Here is a 21,122-nt window from a genome sequence, read left to right on the forward strand (position 1 = left end):
TTTGTACTAACTGTATCTCTGTTCCAAAATGAGTTTGCATTTTACATTGCATCATTGGGCATTAAATCTTTCTATACATAACTAATAATCTACGTATTTCTTAATGAATGAGTGAATAGAACTTGTGTCTGGTCTCACCTGGAATAAATTCTTTGGCTTACGCTGAATCAACCACAACAGACTTGACTGTTGGAAATGGGTTTACATTTTTTTCTTAGATTTTTATGAAGCGTCCCATTCTGTTGAACATACATTTACGTCCAATTATTTTACTAGTTTGGGATTTGGAGATTTTGTTCTTTGCTGGAAACTCATTTTTACTCAGAATTTGACACGGCATAATGCTCCTGCATAAACCGCGGTAAACGGTACCTTCTGAGTGATAGAAAATCTATTTTTATTGACGAGTGGTACTCAAATAATTGTGGGCTGTTGCCCACTGTATGGGTAGCAAAATAAAAACCTTTGACAACATCAGCAGTTCTGTAAAAAAAATAAAAAAAAATTCTAATCCACTGCACTAATTAAAAAATATAACCAAATTTTAAACACTATCCCATTACTTTTGCAGGATATGATTAGACAAGACATATACTCTGATATTACTGACATTTTAACTACCTGCTTTCAGCTCAAGAGAAATCCAATTCAGGGTATTTAGTGAGTTTGATAATAGCGAATATGGGGTCAATTTTCTGATTATATTAGGTAAAGACTATTTACATAAATGCCATTTCTTCAAATATGACCCACTGGAAAAATGTGCTACTCTTATGCGAAATATATATGCTTTGTAACAGAAATAAAACTTTGGTCAATTTCTTACTTTTTTTTTTTAGATAATTCTAAGCATTTATGAAGAATTGGTACCTTTTTGTACTGTAATTTGGTAAGAGAATTTTGGGGGGGGGAAATGCAGTATCTCAGTATCTATCTCATTATGATGAAATTATTTTAAAAAAAATGTATCTGGCAGAAATGGGCTTCCGGTCGCTACATATCTTCAATTTATTACTCAAGACCTGTTTAACCTCGTCTATCCACCACCGCCGTGTGTGTGTGTGTGTGTGTGTGTGTGTGTGTTATTTAGTTATTTTTCCCCTTATAAAGCATCTTTAAGTGTCCTAAAAGCGCTCTAAAAATTGTATACATGTATTATTGTTATTATTAAAACGCTCTATATAAAAAAAATGTGAACACTTTCACAGGACACTTTTATTGTTTACATTATCACAAAGACTCTGAACATTTACAGAAATACTCATGGACTAAAGATTGCAACAACAAAAAAAACAACCATAATATGCAAAATATAATAAAAGAAACATGCAAACAGTTGGTGAACAGGACCAGTTTAAGAAAATAAACTGTGACGACATGATGAAGGATTTGCAAGTTTAGCCCATTACTATTTACAGTAGTTTTAAAAACGTAACATATTTGTATGCTAAGTTTTTGTGTAGTTTAGATGTGAACTACACAATTCATGCTCATTACAGAACCTCGTTTTTATTGTTTATTTCAGTCACATGGATGCATGTTGATACAAAAAAAATAATAAAAATCAAAGTTCAAGGAAATATTTTGTGTACAAAAGTTTTAATGATGGACAATTTTTTTTTTAATCTACTACAAGATCACTGAATTAAACGATAGAAAACCCAGCAAGCAAAAATGATCCAGTGGCTTGCCCAGTTCAGCTCGGACCACCTCTGAATGGTGTGGATCGCTGCGTAACCCTTTAACAGAAATAACAACGATTACGGTTTTATTCAGATCTCGACCTTTTTCTCCAAGGTGTAGAAAACTATTGTGCTTTCATTCTGTGTACAAATCAACTACGTCTGAAAAAGAGTAAATACACTTGATTGACCTGGTGCTCAGTGTAGATCTCACATAGTACGAGTTTGTATAAAAACAGGCTGGGGTAAAAAAGTGCCAGCATATTCTTTCCTCAGTGTCAGAGCATTGGCATTAAGAATTTGAAAGTCAGGAGAGCCGTGTCACTGTTTGCTCTTTTGTTTAAACAGCATGTACTAATTGAATTCTCCTCCAAAACATGGGTGGAGGTCAGTTCTGGCTGAGATGTCTGCTTTACACCTTCGTGTTCTTCCGTTTCATCAGACATAGAAAACAAAAATGACCTTGTGGTTTTTTTCCCTCAGCAATTCTAAAGTATGTTAACGAAAAGCTGACTTGTATATAAAGTCAGGGTTCCACTCTCCTAATTTCTAAATACATTCCTTAGGTAAAAGTTCTTTATTAAAGCAACATAAAAGCTTGCCTTAGACTAAAAAGTTAATACGGAAGTTATCTATCTATCTATCTGTGAAGAGAAAATCCATTGTGCCTGGAGATGATCTTATATAGAAATACAAAGAAATGAAAACAAAATAATGAGACTGTTCTTCTTTATCACCATCATCAAGATCCCATGCAAATCCAGTAGAACTGTTTACCTCTTCTACTTCCTGTTCGTCAGATCCAGGATCAAACATGGAGCCCAAGTAGGTGAGATGGAAGACGACTAGCAAACTGAACACTAGATTCAGCAACAGCACCCAAGCATTCTAGAGTAGAGTAGAGCAAAAACTGGAAATAAGAATCATTGTTCAAAATTCAGCAGTAAAAATCCAAATAGCTACAACTAGCGCCCAAAGTGGGCCAGTGTACTGAATCTGTGTTCAATACCAGCATCTGGGAACTTTTCATGAGCTGTTAATATGCAACGTAAATATCACCAACTCTAAACTAAGTCTAAGTGCAATAAGCTATATAGTACATACCGCTGAAACCAGAAATAAAACAAGTTTTTATACTCTTTTTCCTCTTCCTCAGATCAAACGTCTCTTGTTTTACGTTGGTTAGAAATACTAAAATTATTTCTAATTGCTAAATGCCAGAAAACATAATTTTTTTTTCTTTGGACCTTCAAATTCAGGAATTTACATACATTTGGTCAGTTTTAGGAATAACTAACAGGGGCTAGTCAGTCAAGTTTGCAAGCCACCTAACTCGCATACGCCTCTTCAGTTCTGCCTACAACGTCTCAGGGCTTTGTGATGTTGACACTAAAAGTGTCACTGACATGATTTAAAAAGATTAACTGTTGTGCTTTCATTCTGTGCACACAAAAGCTTTTGACAATACGTTTTTCTCACACTACGAATAAAAATGTTGCTGATTCTGTCAAACCGCCAGCCCCATCTTGTGACGTAATCCAGGTAAGTCAAACCACACCAACTACAGTTACTCCACACGGAAACGGCGACACGCTGCATTTATGCGATTCTGTGAAAATTATCTGTTAAAAGCTTTTGTGAAGACAAAAGCTTTTAACAGCTTCAAAAATTAATGTTTGAAGTGACACTTCAAACATTAATTTTGTTGTCCTTAAGCCACTTTATAACCACTCTGGCTGTATGCTTACTTGACGATTTCCCCAGATTATCTAAATGGTTTTATTATATTATGGAGCGCAGATGATGAAATCCCAAAATTACTTGCAATTGTACACTGAGAAATGTTGTTCCTAAACAGAACTACATCAATTCTAAAAAGCAAAGACACAGCCTAATAAACTGACTTCAGTAAAACACCTTAACGTTTGGTGAAATTGTCTCTCACCACGGCTAATTTTGACTAATTACCTGATCATCTTCTGTCTCGCTTTATGAGCTAGATTTATTCCTACACCCCTACTATTAGCTGTGAAGTGAAAATGTTTAAAGCATTGTTCTTTTCAGGCACTTCAGCTGTCAGTATGTATTATTCAATTGTCAAATAAACCATGGTAACTTTCTGAAAATGTAAAAATCCTGAATACAAAATAATTTGATAATCTCTTTAAGGAAAACTGATGCTGCTTAAAAGGCAGCATCAGTTTAATTTACCAATATTGTATTCTTTCTCTTCTGGTTATTTAGTTAAAATGCATGTTTAGAAATGGAACTGCTTTCTTTAGTTAATTTAACAGCAATAATAAAAAACAATAGGACTGCACCTTCTTGTGTCGATGGCTGCAGTCAGATGCACAGGGCCTGGACAGAATGCAGGCACTAAGGATGTATGCAAGCTTCTTTCTCAGAACTGACAACAGGCAAAAAAGGTCATTATTAATTAATCAACTAGCTAAAAGGAAATGGCATTTTATTCATGCAAAAGAAATGTGCTGGACTTCAGGAATATGAGGTAAAGGAACATCAAGGAAAAATGTGTAATAGCAAAATACTTAAAAGTAATTATTGCATTTAATACTAATTTGAGTATAGAAGGGTGTTAAATGTTGAAGTGGCAGAGAGGCAGAGGTAGCGAGTGGTGATGAAAGTTTAATAAAAATGCTTAACAAAAACTTGCAAAAGTCACAGGGGAAGCAGGGAGCCAGAGCAGAACAAAAAACAAACAAACTCAGGAGTCAGGAAACAAAAAGCCAGCAGGATGAACAGGGATGTAATGGGATTAAACAGGAGGAATGAGAGAGCAATGAATAAATACTGGGAGTGTGAATACTGGAACAAGGGATTAACTGACTAACAGGTTGTAGGTGTGAGGGGAAAGAGCAGATGGCAGGCTGAGGAGAGAGAGAAAAAATGGCACCAAAATAGAAACAAGGCTGATCTTATCAAAATAAGAGACTAAGGAACATACAAATAATAAACAAGCCCCAAAACAACTCAACAACCCAAGACCCAGACAGTGCCTTTGTGTCACGAGTACAAGCATTTCTTCCTGTACGCAGAAGTTCATTTCAGATGAAGACAATTAGTGTATCCTGCATTTATGAGGCTGCCATAAAGTTACCTAGTGCACAGGCAGAGATGGTTACATACCATGTTCAACATATGTGATGAATCCCAGTGTGAGCAGAACAGCTCCCAGGTGAAAACTCAGGCCCTGAAGAAAACAACAGCACAAAACAGCCTCATCTATTCATCAATTTCCTTGAAGAAACAAACAGACTGAAGTTATATTATGCTTCTATATTTTTATCATTCTTATTTATGTATATTTTTTTTTCCAATTGACAACAAAAGAGGCCTAGCAAGCATATTTACTTCCTTCTCGTAACTAAATTTACTGTTGGAATTAAGATAAGCTTCTGGTTTCTTTTGACCGCCGGAGATAGGCACCTGCCACTTCCAAAAACCCTGCAAGGACAGGACGGTATGTCCGTACATACATACATACATACATACATACATACATACATACATACATACATACATACATACATACATACATACATACATACATACATACATACATACATACATACATACATACATACATACATACATACATACATACATACATACATACATACATACATACATACATACATACATACATACATACATACATACATACATACATACATACGTACATACAGACGGACCTAAACTTTAACTAAAATACATGAAACTGGAATAAAATTGACTAAACAGAAGCTGTCTGAATTTAAGTCTTCTGGTCTGCTAACATGCAAAATAAAAGTTATATTCAATGATACGTTCAGTTTTTAACCCTGTAATCCAAAAGGAGTCCATGAGCAAACTGGAGTTAAAAATGATGTATTGTTTGAGAAATTATTTTATATTTCATATTCCAATTCACAGAGCGAAGGCTCCTGCTTATGTAAACGCCGTGCTACAGTCTCACAGACTTTTGCCCTTCCTGTAAAAGTTTTGCATTTGCAAAAAATTTAACTTATTAATTCCAGTCAAATTAGCCAGCCCAGTAAGATGACAAAAAACTCAAGTATAGGAATTACAGTACAGTCCAGACATACAAACACACACAAACATCCATAGCTTTATGTATGAAATTAGTTTCGCCCATCTCATCCACCAGAGACTTGTGAACAAAGACAAATGCCTCTGTGACTGACATGCAGGAGGGCGCTGGCTGTGTATGTCACAAGGATTGCAGGGAAGGTTCCAAGTTTCATGGAGGTTTTAAACACATCTGAGAAAGACAGAGAAAAGAACACGTTCAAACCAGTTATTTAACATACACAGCTCTTTGTTTGCCTTCCAAGAGATGTGGATTCTGCCCTGCGACAGACTGGCGACCTGTCCAGGGTGTACCCCGCCTCTCGCCCGGTACGTAGCTGGAGATGGGCACCAGCAACCCTCCCGACCCCATTAGGGACAAGGGTGAACAGGAAATGGATGGGTGGATGGATGGAGATGTGGATTCTAACTCTGAGACAAATGAGAAGCTGCTAAGCGGTTCAGCAGTGTTAGAACCATCTTAATCCTTGGTCAAGATAGTTAATTAAAGATTAACCATCTTGATTAACTATCGAAATCAAGATAGTTAAACCATGAAGCCAAACATATTCACCATTGTATTGGTTTGAAAAATGTTGGGTGTGTTTGACTTCAACCATAATATCTAGTAATACTGAATGAGGGAGGCCGTGACCCACAGGTTTTTAACCACTGAGACATCGGGATGTTCCAGGATATCACGACCAGCACCATGGAGCGAGGCATTTCCACACTCAGGGGCTTCACTATCCTCATATTCCTGCACAAAAAAATACAAAGTGTGATCAGAAATAAACATATTCTACGTTTACCGAGTTCGTCTTTTCACAAATACTCCACTATAAATTAGATAAGTCCAGTAGCCAAGCTCGGTGAAAGTTACCATTGGATGTTGTCTTTTTCTTCTGTGAAACCCACTCCTGCCAACATGCTGGTGCCTTCACTTAGATGACCCACGAAGTAATTACTGAAGTGGAAGGACACTGCATTCTCATAAGCACGCAGCCACCTGTACGGCACACACACATTCAGCTGGCCTTCTTCCTCCTCAACGTCAAACACTTGGCACTTTGAACTTAAAATAAACTCAATGAAGCACAGAAAATCTTACAATACTTTCATTTCAAACAATGTTTTTGCAGACGTAAAATAGTTAAGAAAAGCACTAAGGTCATCTATTCTAACGTTAGAAAAAAAAAAAAGATTAGCCCAAAAATAGTGCGAATGTAAACCACAGCACCAATAATGTTGTTGTTTTTTTTTACTTGCTTTTAATAGTCCAGTTTGTTTTTGTAGTTGTTGTGAAGTGGACAAAAAATACAGGAGTAAAAAGAGGAAGGAAAACACAGAGAAATCTGGAATAGAATAAGAAGAGAAATGGCTTGATTCTTGGTAAAAGAAAGGTTCTTCTTAATATTAGGGTAAGGCCTTGTCATGTTGTAGGTTCTGGTGGACGACCCAAATGCAGTGAGGCAGAGGTGGCGAGGTGATGAAGTTTTTATTAAAAAAATGAAGACAGAAAACGTACAAAAATCACAGGGAATGCAGCGAGCCGTAGCAGAACAAAAAAATATAAATACTGGAGAGCAGAAACAAAACAAAAAAAAACTTTCCCAACCAGGGTGGGCGGAAGGGACCTCCAAAGGACAAAACTAGAGCTCCATTAAGTTCACAATGGCCACAGTGAGCTGCCTGGCAATAAAGGAGCAGAGAGGCTGGAGGCCGGCAACGAAGGAGCAAGAACCTTGGAGGAACCCATGAAGAGAACCTCAGGGTTGACCTTTCGGCCAGTGGAACGCCGAGGTCTGAAGATCCAACAGCACAGGAGCTTGGGACCCACAGAAATTTGGGGCCCGCAGTGTAGAAATACGCCAGTAAAAATGGATGATCAGCAACATCACAAGGAAAACGTTAGCTTGGTGCTACAAGCTATACAGATGAAAACAAACAAGACTTCCAACAATTAAAAGAAGAATTTAAAGAAGACATAAAAACTGCGTTGAAGGAAATAAAAAGTGAAATCTACCGGAATATATCCACCAACACTGAGAAAATCAACACACTCGAAGATAAGCCAATGGAAGTCAAAGCGAGATACTGAGCTTAGCAATGAAGGATGCTCTGGTTAAAGTAATGGAAAGCCATAAGGAGACACAAAGGAGGTTAACATTTCTAGAAGGAACAACATGGTGTCTTTTATGACTTTGTATTTTTGTGTTTTTATGATGTAAATCACTTTGAACTGCCTTGTTGCTGAAATTTGCTACACAGATAAGCTTGATTGATTGATTGCTTACTGGATTGGACAGTGACTTCAGGCGCCATTACTATGCATTGTCCAGAAAACCACACCATTCTGATGCAGGACGAGCATAAATCTGTCACAAAAATGGTTGCAGTGCCCTTATTTCTTATCCAACTTCTGTCAAATATGGCTTAAAATAAAGCTCAGAAAACTGCCAATACTTGGATACATAAAATGCGTTTTCTCCCTTGATAGAAATCTATAAACATATTGGTTCTGTTCAGTTCTATGAAAATGCGAGCGAGGACTAAATATATTATATATCTAAATATATAATTGGAGATGTAGTTTGTTAACTACTTTATGATATTTTTTCCTATTTGACGGTTGTTATATCCTGATGTTCAACAAATCAAAGAGGCAGTGCAGTTTAATGAACTGTCAAAAATTAAAGTGCACCACAGCAAAGGGAACATAATGCTGAAAAACAGGTGAACAACTAATAACCACTTATATTATTTTCTTTATCTCCGTGTGTCGCCTTTACTCCAGGCGCACAGCAGTTGTCATGGCAACCAACACTTTTTTGTTAAAAATTTTTTTCACTGAACTGTGAAAAATGATGTCTTGTCGTCACAGTGTCAAACTGAATGAAAATTAAATGCAATTGAATATGTCATGTTGAAGCCTTACCCTGTTCAATTGCATCTTGGAAGCAGAAAGAGACAGACACAATGTTCCTTGAAAAATAGAGATTTTTAAAGTCTATTGCTTTGGACAAGACCAACAGGATTTGTATAAATCCATTACTTACTTTTGTGTGATAGAATTCCCATATATTGGCAGGAACAAAGGGAAAAGATATGGAGCGACGCAGGTTGACACCAGCAGACAAATCTGACTTTTTACGAGTCTGACGAGGGAACTGGACAGCCACAAGTAGCTCTGGGAAATGAACCATTCAGTCATCCCCAAATATGACAATCAATAACATAAACAGAGATGTAAATAAGACTAAAAAAAAAAAACTCACCAGTTTTGGACCATCAAGTGCATTTTTGTAACTTGACAAGCTGATCCATGGGCCAAACACAACAGTACCCACAAAGAAGACATAGCCAAGGAACTCAGCAGGGCCTGGCAGGTTGTTGTCTTTTCTTCTGTCGAGCTCAAAGGCCAGCGAGATGACCTTCATGGCCACCACCATCTGAGAGCCTGACACAAACACACTGTCATAATTACTCTCCTTTCGCACCAGAAAGAACTGATTTACAAACTGTGGTATTTCACAATTTAGCAACAACTGATAGCGATGGGAGCCTGTAATCTGGTAGTGGAGATTTCCTATGTAACATAATTATGTCAAAAAAATGTACTTAGGATTTGGGTGTTTGCTGGCTTAAGGTAAACAGTAAAAGTGGGCTGAGATCTGGACTTGGCAAACACCTACTTTGGATTATTATGCTGAGGAAATAATTACAGCTGAGCCATCAGACAAATGTGAGTCTAGAAAGACTTTGTTAAACAGAAGAGCGAATGGGCAATTCAATGAAAGCAAGGCCACAGTGTTGCTTTCATTGAACACTGTGGCAAAGGGCCAATATTGTGGCCCTTTTCCTACCACATTGGTAAATGTATAAGGTGCTTGTACTATTCAACTTTTAAGGAGTGATTGGTTGTCTCATAGTGGCCCCTATTTATTTATTTCTATTTGCCTGTTGTTGTTGCCGCAGGAAAACAATTTCCCACATGGGATTAATAAAGTATCTAACCAATTTATCCATATAAATGTTTCCCTTATGGATTTGGCCTGAGGGCAGGAGGGTGGATGATCGACTATCAGTAGTTATTAACATGTGAATCCAATCTTATCTACCGGCCTTTTTTTTTTTAAATTAACTTTTTTGTTATTTAAGATTTTTGTTGGCTCTAGTGGCCTTTATTTGAAAGTAGTTTGACAGGAAACAGGGTAATGAGAGAGGGGGCAGATATACGGCAAATGTCGCTAAGCCGGGAATGGAACCTGCGACCACCGCCAGGAGGACTAAGGCCTCAACATGTGGGCCGTGCTCCGCCCCTGCGCCCCCACCAGTCTTTTCTACCACCACAAAGGTCTGAGAGGGCGACGTCTCACAATAGTCAGCCTACTATTGCCAACTTTGCAACTTTTTTGCTGTAACAAACAAATCGGTGTAGGCAAAACACAGTGGGGTATTTTAAATATCAGTGATTGGCCAGAAAACTGCACATTTAAAAAACGGGCTGCACAGTGGCGCAGTTGGTGGCACTGTTGCTTAGCAGCAAGAAGGTCCTGGGTTCGATTCCGAAGACAGGGTCTTTGCTTTCTCCGGGTACTCCGGCGTCTTCCCACAGTCCAACAAGATGACATCACTAGTCCCTCTAAATTCTTATCATGTGTGTTTATGATGATTGTTTTTCCTGTCTCTCTCTATGTTGCCCTGCAGATGAACGTGGCCCCTTCAAGCATCTGTAAATTGTTCCCAAAGATAAACCAGACTTGTGCAGCAACACAATACTCTTCCTGATGTCTTGGCTGATTTCTTTGGACCTTCTTATCATGTCAAATAATAAAGCCTTAATATATATCCACAGGCGTTCCTCCAATTAACTCAATCAGATGTGTCTGTTAAGCTATCAGGGGTTTGTGGAAGGAAGCCCAAAAGGTTTAACTCAAGGCCTATTTTTAAAGATAATTATCCCAACACTGACCACATTTATGTAAATCTTTTAATTCAAGGGAAAAAAATTATTCTAAAAATAATCTTCTTGTTATGTTTTCTGGCATTCAGGAAATAATTTGGGTAATTCTGACTGACATAAAACCTGAGATATTTGATCAGATTTAACTGCAGACAATGAGGAAAAAATGTGTATGTGTCTTTTTAATCAGTGTACATAAATATCTCGTTTCAACTGTCTGCTTATAATAAAACAATATTATAATAAAAGAAAGTCAGGTTCAAATTAAAATTGTAATTACAGGTTAATGACAAATATAGTGTAAAAATGTTTATTATTTTACTTTGAGATTGGAAGGCCTCATTGCCGTCACTGTAAACTTTTAATTTCTCACCCGTTCTCTGCGAGATTCAGTTCTGGACTGTGGCTCTGTGTTTCTCTATATCACTTACAGTCAGAAGAAACATTGACAAATCCCTCTGAACCTACATTTCTCGCGGATATGAATAATTTTGTACTTACCTCGTATTTTATTCCAGGTTCCCATGTCGAAAAAATGCAACTCTCTGAAATAAATCAAAAAGACAATTCTTTCAAACTTTCAAAGTAATCTCTATCCTACATATTGCACTTTAAACTTCAGACAATTTATTTCCGCAAAGCTAATTAGCCTTTAGAAAAGGATACAAGTTGAATGCTCAATTTATAATATCTCATAAACAAAAGCTGCCCAAAAGACTATTTTAATGGTATCTTAGCTGATTAATGCCTGGATGACTTAAAAAATATTTTTTTATTATCTCGGATACCAAAGCAGCACTAACCACTCCGTCTATTTGCTGAAACCGCTCACGTGGGTGGGCTGCCAGCTTCACTCAGCTACAGACAGAGAGAGCACAGAAAAACAGTCGCAAAAACTTGAAAAGGCAGCAATGATATCTGCCTGTTTTTAAACGTGCTGAATTTCATTTTGGTGGAGGCGCTTTGCTCTCCTGCAAGCAGCAGCAGGTACGAGTAGAAATAGCCTAAATGCTTAATGCCCCTAACCCTTGACACGAAGCACAAATCCAGTCGTCACCAAATAAAAGTTGTTAACCTGGTCTGGAAGTCAAGAGTAGAAATACTCTCCCAGCTGCCGGCTGCATAAGACTACGCTTGGTCAGGAAAAACTTACATGATAGTTGGAGAGGGAGAGAGAGAAAAATACAGTAGATAAACACAGATTTACTGAAGATGCATATAAATACAGTTCTTTGAAGATGAACAGAGAACATTTTCCAGATTTTCTTCCTTAGGAATGTTCTCCCAAATATGTGGACATATTCAAGACATGTCCAAGTACTTCTTTTAAATCTCTTTTCAAAATACATTTGTTCTCACCGGCTTTTAATGCAGCTTGAGTTGCTGCTTTTCTGTTTCTTCGATTCAACTGGTTTTATGTTGTTTAATATCTCTGGGTTTCATTTTTATTGTTTTAGCCTGTGTTTTATGCTATGATGGTTGGTGTAATTATGAAGCACTTTGGTCAACTGCTGCTGTTTTAAATGTGCAATACAAATAAATCGGACATTGACAAATGAAGCCCTCTCTCAGAGCCTTGTGAAAGGCAAGAAGGATTAGTGGATACGATCGGTATCGCATGCAGGTATTGACCGATCGTCGATCACCCAAAATTAAAGGAAGTGGGGCTACGAACAATAAAAATGACCCCCGACCCAGCACCTTCTAAAGCCAGGAACCTCGGGGGAAACACTGTAAAGGAATATCTGATTCGGGACACAGCAGTAAGCACCTTCAATCTCACTTCTACTGATTGATTTAAATGTTAAAGAATCAGCAGATGTGACCGGCTGCAGCTCACTCCATTCTGTCTGTGTGGAGAGAAGAGCTGAGCTGAGAATGGGAGAGCTCCGCCTCGCCAGGTAACGGCGGGTACGACTTTGGATCAGCTGGCCAGCTTCTTCTTTATTTTAATGGCTGTTGGCAAACAACTGAAGGAAGCCACCAGGTAAGGAGTGTAGACCAGGTAGCGCCTTGCAAATGCACAGGTCCGGCTCACTTAAATGACATCATCATTTGATATTGCAATATAATTTTTTTTCACCAGTGTAAAAAAAAAATCCATTTTCATAATCTTGTTCTCAGTATGTTTATGTGTGTTGTTTAATACAATGTTCAACTGTAAAGCTGTAAAATTCCTGCATACTTGAAAGAAGTTGTCTTGTTCACTCCACCTTCCTGTTTAGATAATGCCGCTGGTGGACTTCGGCTTTTCTATTATTTTAAAACACAGGCCTTATGAAGCATGTAGTTATAAATAATAACTGCGACTGAACGTCTTGGCCAATTTTCTTGATCAGAGTGCAGCTCCAATTTGGTCATTTTGATCTAAAATACTAGTTTTACTAATAATTGCTTTAAGTAATTATTATAATTATTCATAGCCAAAATTGGACTCCTACTAAAGCGCAAAGAGGTCAAGCAGTGTTTTAACCCAAAAAAAAAAAAAAAGCCGTGTTGTTTTGTGCGCTGTTCTCTCACCCAATGAGAAGGTAGACGAGGATAATGCCTGAGAGGAAGAGGCCTTTGTTGCTAGAGTGTCTGCAGAGCAGGAGGCCGAGGTAACAGATAATACTGAGCAGCAGCACCCACACCATGTGCAACTCCAGGAACAGGAACAGGCCGTACATTCCGATCAACGTGGACGCGACATGCTTCACCGCTGGTGCGACTCCTGGGTGATGGAAACACAAAGCAATAAAAAAAAAGACTACATTGTAAATAACCCATAGATATTCCAGACATTAGATTTGTTACATCATTTAAATACAAAGAATTGTAAAATGCTGCTGAAATTAAGGCAAGATGTGCTGGTTGAGCATTTTTCCCTTCATTTTTTTCAGTCTTAACAGAAACAAGACAAATCAAGTTGATAAATATGGGATTTCAAAGGATCCCTGTTTATGTGTCACAGAGGGGAAAAAAGGAACAGGTGTAGAAAGGCAAATTAAAAGCAAAATGTGTGTAATTATACAAATATTAACATAGGAACCAGTTATACCAACCTAGCCTGAAGCAGACTCTGCAGATGAGACAGAGAAGAAGCAGCCGCCACACCTGCTGCAGGCTCTGATGTAACGTAGTGAAGCCACAGCTCACAGCCAGCTCCTGCCACATCATTAGCCTGGTGCTTAAGTCCATCCTTTGCCCAAACACACACACACACACACACACACCACACACATATTAACATTCTTCTCAAAGATTTTGCATTGACTTTTCCAAACCCTGAACCTGACCTGAAATTCACCTAATCAAGATCATCATAATTAGGTCAATTGGGTCAGAGATGGAGTCTGTGACTCTTTTCTCACGGGGGGTTAGATGATATCACCATATGACCACATAATGTCAAAATTATTTAGATTCACCAAAGTGCTGTACAGAAATGAATACCAGTAAATACACTATATCTAAAAAAAAAAAAAAAACAAAGAAAGAAAAGAAAATCCTCATAAAAGAACTTTGAACTTGTTCTTCTTTTCCTTTCGGGTTTTCCCTTTAGGGGTCGCCACAGCAACTCATCCGTCTCTACGTAACCCTATTTTCCGCATCTTCTTCCCTCACACAAGCTACCTCCATGTCCTCTTTCACTCAATCCATAAATCTCCTCTTCGGTCTTCTACTAGGTCTCCTGTCTGGCAGGTCCATCCTCAGCAACCTTCTACTGACCTATTCACTGTCTCTCCTCTGTCCAAACCAGCTTCTCTGACTTTATCGCCCGCACATCTGACATGCGCTGCTCCTCTGATGTACTTATTTCTGTCCATATCCATTCTTGCCACTCCCAAAGAGAACCTCACCATTTTCGTCTCTGCTAGCTCCGCCTTCTGCCTCTTCATCATTGCCAATGTCTCTAAACCAAACAGCATTGCTGGTCTCACCACCATCTTGTACAGCTTTCCTGATGTAGCACCTTAAAATCATTTAAGCCTTGAGCAGACCTCAATCTGCCTTCTAATATAAGGCGCGGGTTCGACTCCCGGACCCGATGATATTTGCCGCATGTCTTCCCTCCTCTCCTTCCCCGTTTCCTGTCAGCCCACTGTCATATAAGGGACACTAGAGCCCACAAAAAACCCCCTGGGGGGGTTAAAAAATATATAAAATACTCAAATAAATAAGACATACAAAGCCTGGCGGGCGCACAAGTGAAGCCTGGTGGCCCGCCAGGCTTATAACACGCTGAGGGAAAGCCTGGGAACACAGAAAAGGCACAATCCTCTTTGCTCGAGTCTGGACCGAGAGACATCTAGGAAATTTTGATTACTTGACCATAAAGATTTCATAGCAGTTGCAGATGCAACAGATCTTGCAAACAAAATGGAGCTAAGCCGTTTAATTTTTTTTTTTTTTAAACTAGCAATAAAAATTTTAAATCAATTTGAAAGAGTACTAGGGAAGCCACAACTGGTGGAAAGGGCTCTTGTTTCCCAGTCCCAGTTAGAGGTCTCGCTGTTCAATTTTAACCACCTGAAGATGGTGTAAATTATGCTGATCTAAACCATTATATATAAAGAATTACAGCAATCCAGATGGGTTGTAATAAAAGCATGGACATATTTTTCAAAATCCTTAAAGAAGCAGGACTTGACCTTAGCAAAAAGACAAATAAATAAAAAACTAGATCCAACAACCTGACTCGCTGGTTTATCCCGCTTCAAATGGCTGACAATGACAACACCACAGTTTTTACAGCTGTCTAGTGAAATGGACATAAAGTACCAACCAAGAATTGTTTCTGGACTAGCATGAAAATCCTTCTGTCCAAATAAAATTACCCCAGTTGTATTTTTGTTACGATGAAGAAAGTTGGAGTCCATCCATGAGATGACTTCAATTAGGAAGTCCAAAAAAGACTGAAATGACTCATATTCAATTTTCTTTATCTTTATGTGCATGTAAATGTGTATGCTATGACGGAACTAAAACAGTGTCAATATTCACAAAAGCACAGAAAGAGATTCCCAGAAGACCCACCATCACTAAGGTTTGCAACCAGCTCCTGCTGCCCTGACCATGAGGAAGTGGTGACCTCCTCTTCCCAGTGTCAGAATCTCACTGAAAAAAGAATTGCATTTTTTCTGTCGCTTCAATATGTCTGCCGTAACTGATGCATATAAAACAAGACAATAGAGCTTCATTTATATCGTCGTGTCATACGACTTTATTTAATTTTTTTTTGTTACACATTTTACTCTATTTCTACTTAGCCTCCATTTCTATCCTATTTCTTCACAGATGTATTTTTGGATTTTCAGAATTTCTTCTGACTTATAAGAGTTTGAATTTCACGTAAAAGAAAAAAACTTTTCTTCAAAGAATTGGAAAGTGTTGCAGACAGTGAATTTTTGGTTTTGTACAACCCGTTAAACCTAAATTCCTGTTATATAATCTTCAATAATTTTCCTGTGTCTGCCCTTAACTCCCCTATGTTTTGAGCCCTTGTCAGGTCTGTCTCGACTGTTTTGTAATCCGCTGATGTTAACAATATAGTGTTCGTTATAAATAAAGTTTGGGGGTGAAAAAAGAACAAGACTCACCTCTCTTTTCTGGAAGGGAAACTCCAAGGTTTCCCCTAAAACACGGGATAACTCTCGACCATGAGGTGGAACCAGATGTTCCCAGCGGTCTCGATGAAACCTAAGCAGTTAGATTTTCCTCTACGCTCACATTTACAAGAGTTTTGCATGAGCCTCCTTTTCGGAGCATCCCGAGTGGCTGCGGCAGAGCGGAGAACTTAATGTTTCGTGGGTATGTGGTGCGAATCTTCACCGGAAATAGCGTGGTTTTCCATCACAGGAAAGACGTCATCTATGTTTTGGGAGAAGGGGGATGTCATGAAAATTCACCTATTTGGTTCGTGCCGGACAGCGCAGGAGAAAGTGATGGCCAGCGATGGCCTGCGGGCAGGCTGCGAAAAGCCGCATCCTGTTAGCGCCAGTGTGTCCTGCGTTGGGCCTCACTAGTTTTGTTGACGCTGTCTATGCGTCAACGCGAGCGCCATATTGTGAGTGGCACGGCCGCTTTTGAAACAATACAACGTGCCAACAGGTGTGCCAATAATTTTTTTCTGAAAAAAAAAAAAAAAGAAAAAAAAAAAATATATATATATATATATATAAGTTTTCTCGATTGTTTACACATAAATACTGGTTCTTGATACACATTGACCAGAAAAAATAACTCGTGCAACAATCCCCTGAAGTTCTGCTAAACTTCAAGGACTATTTCTGCTTTATATTGAAATTGCACTTCTAAAACACTTTTTTTTCGAAATACACACAACTTTCTGCGTTTGGACCAACGTTCATGAAGAAAATCTTTTGTTTTCACAAGGAACACACTTCCAGGTTCTAAGTGATCTGCTGTGCTCACTTATTCATCACATGGACAAGCTGCCACAAACGCTTTCTCCAGGCTGTGGAAGATGCATGTGGCGTTAGAGCAGCTGATGCTTGTCATGGCTGGATCGGCTCTTAAATGTGTTAAAAATATAACACATTTGTTTTAAGAGTGTATAGACCGTAGACTCCACATACCCAGACTAGATTATTCTCAACTAATAGCAGGATATTTAAAACCAAGTTTGTGATTTGTGAAACCTTTATTTGATTTGATACTTCAATAAAGAGGGATTTCAGCCCGTTTTATGCATCTGCACCACATGTGAACTGAACTCCTCCTTCCCTGAAATTTACACTTTTTGCTGTTAGTTCCACTTTTAACATTCTGTTTTCTCTTTTTCTTTTATCTTCAGTGTAGCAAGATTTGGTCTTGCCTTCTGTTTTTGTCTCTGGACACAGGAGGCTGTGGAAGAATTAGGGCAAGCCCACCAAGTATTGAACTGCAGTCCTATTGATCGTAAGTAGTGAGTTTGGTGCAGCTCGGCTGATATATGTGGAATTTAGAGCCAAACTTATGGCAACAGCGTGACATGGTGCCATGCCACCATGACCACATCTAGCAGTGAAAACTCTTTGCGCTGTAAAGCAGGGGCGGATTGGCATAGTGGGCTATGCAATATATCATAGAGGGCTATGCAATATAGCATAAAGGGCTATGCAATATAGCATAGAGGGCTATGCAATATAGCATAAAGGGCTATGCAATATAGCATAGAGGGCTACGCAATATATCATAGTGGGCTACGCAATATATCATAGTGGGCTACGCAATATATCATAGTGGGCTACGCAATATATCATAGTGGGCTACGCAATATATCATAGTGGGCTATGCAATATATCATAGAGGGCTATGCAATATAGCATAGTGGGCTATGCAATATAGCATAGTGGGCTACGCAATATAGCATAGAGGGCTATGCAATATAGCATAGTGGGCTATGCAATATAGCATAGTGGGCTACGCAATATAGCATAGAGGGCTATGCAATATAGCATAGTGGGCTACGCAATATATCATAGAGGGCTATGCAATATAGCATAGTGGGCTATGCAATATAGCATAGTGGGCTATGCAATATAGCATAGTGGGCTACGCAATATATCATAGAGGGCTATGCAATATAGCATAGTGGGCTACGCAATATAGCATAGTGGGCTATGCAATATAGCATAGTGGGCTACGCAATATATCATAGAGGGCTATGCAATATAGCATAGTGGGCTACGCAATATAGCATAGAGGGCTATGCAATATAGCATAGTGGGCTACGCAATATAGCATAGTGGGCTATGCAATATATCATAGAGGGCTATGCAATATAGCATAGTGGGCTATGCAATATAGCATAGTGGGCTATGCAATATATCATAGAGGGCTATGCAATATAGCATAGTGGGCTATGCAATATATCATAGAGGGCTATGCAATATAGCATAGTGGGCTATGCAATATAGCATAGTGGGCTATGCAATATAGCATAGTGGGCTACGCAATATAGCATAGAGGGCTATGCAATATAGCATAGTGGGCTACGCAATATATCATAGTGGGCTATGCAATATAGCATAGTGGGCTATGCAATATAGCATAGTGGGCTATGCAATATAGCATAGTGGGCTACGCAATATAGCATAGAGGGCTACGCAATATATCATAGAGGGCTATGCAATATAGCATAGTGGGCTACGCAATATATCATAGTGGGCTATGCAATATAGCATAGTGGGCTATGCAATATAGCATAGTGGGCTATGCAATATAGCATAGTGGGCTAAGCCAGTGGTCTCAAACTGCACCTTCTGGCTTCTGTTGCTCCAGTAAAACAGATTTCAAGAGACAGTGCAGGACCACCCGACTGACAATAAGGAATGGCAATTGGAAAAACCCACTCCATAAAGCCCGGGCAACCAAAACAAACAAAATCTGTGGCGCGTATTACGAGCTCAACCTGCCTAGCCCTTCCTGTAGTTCTGGGTCTGGTCTCTCCACCAGCTATGAGAAGTCAGATGTTCAAAATGTTTTTTTCTTTCTATGGCAGTTGAATATTATTTACACAGCACTTTAACCATTAACAACTGAGACTTTTTGTATAGACTTTGACTGATAATGACCCAGGAGACAGCCAGGGGGCCCGAAGATCATACAGTCCTCCCTGCTTTAAAGCCAGAGAGACCTGACACAAGACCTGACACATGTCATCTGACACAAGATCTTCTTGATTAGATCAAGGGGGGGTCAGGCATGGAGCTTTCCTAGAAAAAAAGCGACTTCCACCCTAGGAGAATTTAAGTATACAGTGCAAAAAATTGCAAATGGACTAGTAATGTATAGATCCAGTTTGACTCTAAGTTTTAAACATCAAACCCTCAAACTGTCTTGTCTCCGTGTGGTGGAAGGTCGACACAGAGCATCATAAGTGGTCAGAGTTACATGCTCATCACCACATTTGTGTTTGTATTCTTACACTGCACTGTTTTGGAGTTGGTAACCCGTACATGTGTACAATGTCAAACAACAATAAATTCTCATTCTAATTCTATAATGTAAGCCAAAAATGTTCTCAAAAACTGCACGCCGCCGTTAACGTGTGTTCAAGCAACAGGCTGTAATCCCGTCTGTACTGACATTATTTTCGCCGCCTATGGCAAGCGGGACGGCTCTTTAAATACTGACATGACGTCACAGACTGGGCAGGGGAAGTCCCAGCCACGACAGGCCTGCATCTTTCCTGTCCACCTGCAGGGGGCAGTAGAATCAGCCCTCTGTCCGTGGTGCTGAAAGCAGAATCGGCTCTGTCCAGGGTGCTGGGAGGCTCATGGGGCCTGGACCTCATCCGCGGACACCACTGGAGAATTCAAAGTTTTTGCGCTGTGTTCAGGTGCTTTGCTTTTGTAGTTGTTTTTTTTGTTGTTGTTGCGTGGAGCATCGTTACTGAGGGCGACAGTCCGCCTCCCTAGAAATGTCAAGGCGGAGGGGGAGGGGAGGATTGTAGTGTGAGTAAGGTAAGGCTATGGTTCACCAACAAAGAGCTCTTTTATTCTCTGTTCTTACCTACACTCTAACAGCAGAGATGATGTTGGGTTTCATGACGGGCAGGGCGGAGGTGACACTAAACGGAATCAGACGTTTTCTGCCCGGTTTTGTTTTTGAGAGCCGACGAGGCTCGATCCAAATATGCGTGCGGTCATTGCTTTCAAAAGCGTCTTAGTATTGGATGGTCTTTATATTCTGCTTAGTGTTTAGGTCTACCGCTAGCACAAACCGTGAAGAAGAAGGAAGAAAAAAACCTGTAAAAAGCCGCGATTGGTATATTTGTTCAGAATGACAGATTAGCAGAGGGAAGGGCCTGAGAGGCCTTCACGTCTCTGTTGTCAACGCGCTGAACGCCTTCACTCTGCATGTGCGCTTCTCATGTTTCCTTTTGTGTCACAGCGCATCAGGCAGCAGCGGCTCCCCGCAGTCAGGCGCCACCAAGCTTTTCATCCAGCTGCATTTACAATGTGGTTTTGTTTTTGTGTTTTTCATCTATCGTCGATTCTGGGAAAATTCAGCTTGGTTTATTCGTCATGTTTTTATTATTATTATTATTATTATTATTATTATTATTATTATTGTTATTTGTATGTTTTCACCTTTGATTTGATTACATAATAATTGTTGAGCTGCTTATCAACCCAATTTCCTGCCGCAGTTTTTCACTCCTCCGTTTTGTCCCAGTCACTTTTTTTTTTCTTTTTTTTTTATTCGTAAACAAACCGTTTCGCATCGTTGTACTTTAAACACGATATTCTCCCATATAATTTACTGTATGTGATTTACTAAATACTTTTAATCATACCATACTGTCTAGCGGGTGCTTGTTACTTCAGCCCTAACTTCGCATTTTTACCGTTTTGTGGCTGACTTTTTAATAATAATAATAAAAAAAGAGCATG

The 21,122-nt window shown here is 39.2% G+C and overlaps 3 protein-coding genes across 15 annotated transcripts in view; 2 read left to right on the forward strand and 1 right to left on the reverse strand.

The window, feature by feature from the left end:
• The window catches only part of bcas2 (BCAS2 pre-mRNA processing factor), a 624,479-nt gene that overhangs the window by 236,015 nt on the left and 367,342 nt on the right, over positions 1-21,122 (forward strand). The gene's annotated exons all lie outside the window — the stretch shown is intronic.
• LOC114142172 (protein-serine O-palmitoleoyltransferase porcupine-like) lies at positions 1,412-16,768 on the reverse strand. The gene is made up of 13 exons (XM_028013312.1): positions 16,320-16,768; positions 13,782-13,918; positions 13,258-13,450; positions 11,239-11,282; positions 9,050-9,231; positions 8,831-8,961; positions 6,655-6,780; positions 6,431-6,531; positions 5,888-5,964; positions 4,830-4,893; positions 4,004-4,089; positions 2,460-2,570; positions 1,412-1,739 (listed from the first exon to the last, which is right to left on the reverse strand). Exons 2-13 carry the CDS (start codon positions 13,915-13,917, stop codon positions 1,638-1,640), a joined length of 1,353 nt encoding a protein of 450 aa, XP_027869113.1. The 5' UTR covers position 13,918; positions 16,320-16,768; the 3' UTR covers positions 1,412-1,637.
• LOC114141796 (myelin transcription factor 1-like) overlaps positions 19,942-21,122 on the forward strand; it is a 30,065-nt gene continuing 28,884 nt past the window's right edge. For 6 of the 13 annotated variants that reach the window (XM_028012624.1, XM_028012649.1, XM_028012724.1 and 3 more), the window contains exon 1: positions 19,942-20,065. In XM_028012624.1, coding sequence (XP_027868425.1) covers positions 20,003-20,065 — 63 coding nt within the window. In that variant the 5' untranslated portion in view covers positions 19,942-20,002. Of the gene's footprint in view, positions 20,190-21,122 lie in introns of all 13 variants that reach the window. The other 7 variants (XM_028012666.1, XM_028012682.1, XM_028012700.1 and 4 more) reach the window with 2 other exon arrangements.

The sequence above is a fragment of the Xiphophorus couchianus genome, chromosome 1 (genome assembly GCF_001444195.1).
Source record: "Xiphophorus couchianus chromosome 1, X_couchianus-1.0, whole genome shotgun sequence".
Taxonomy (NCBI): domain Eukaryota; kingdom Metazoa; phylum Chordata; class Actinopteri; order Cyprinodontiformes; family Poeciliidae; genus Xiphophorus; species Xiphophorus couchianus.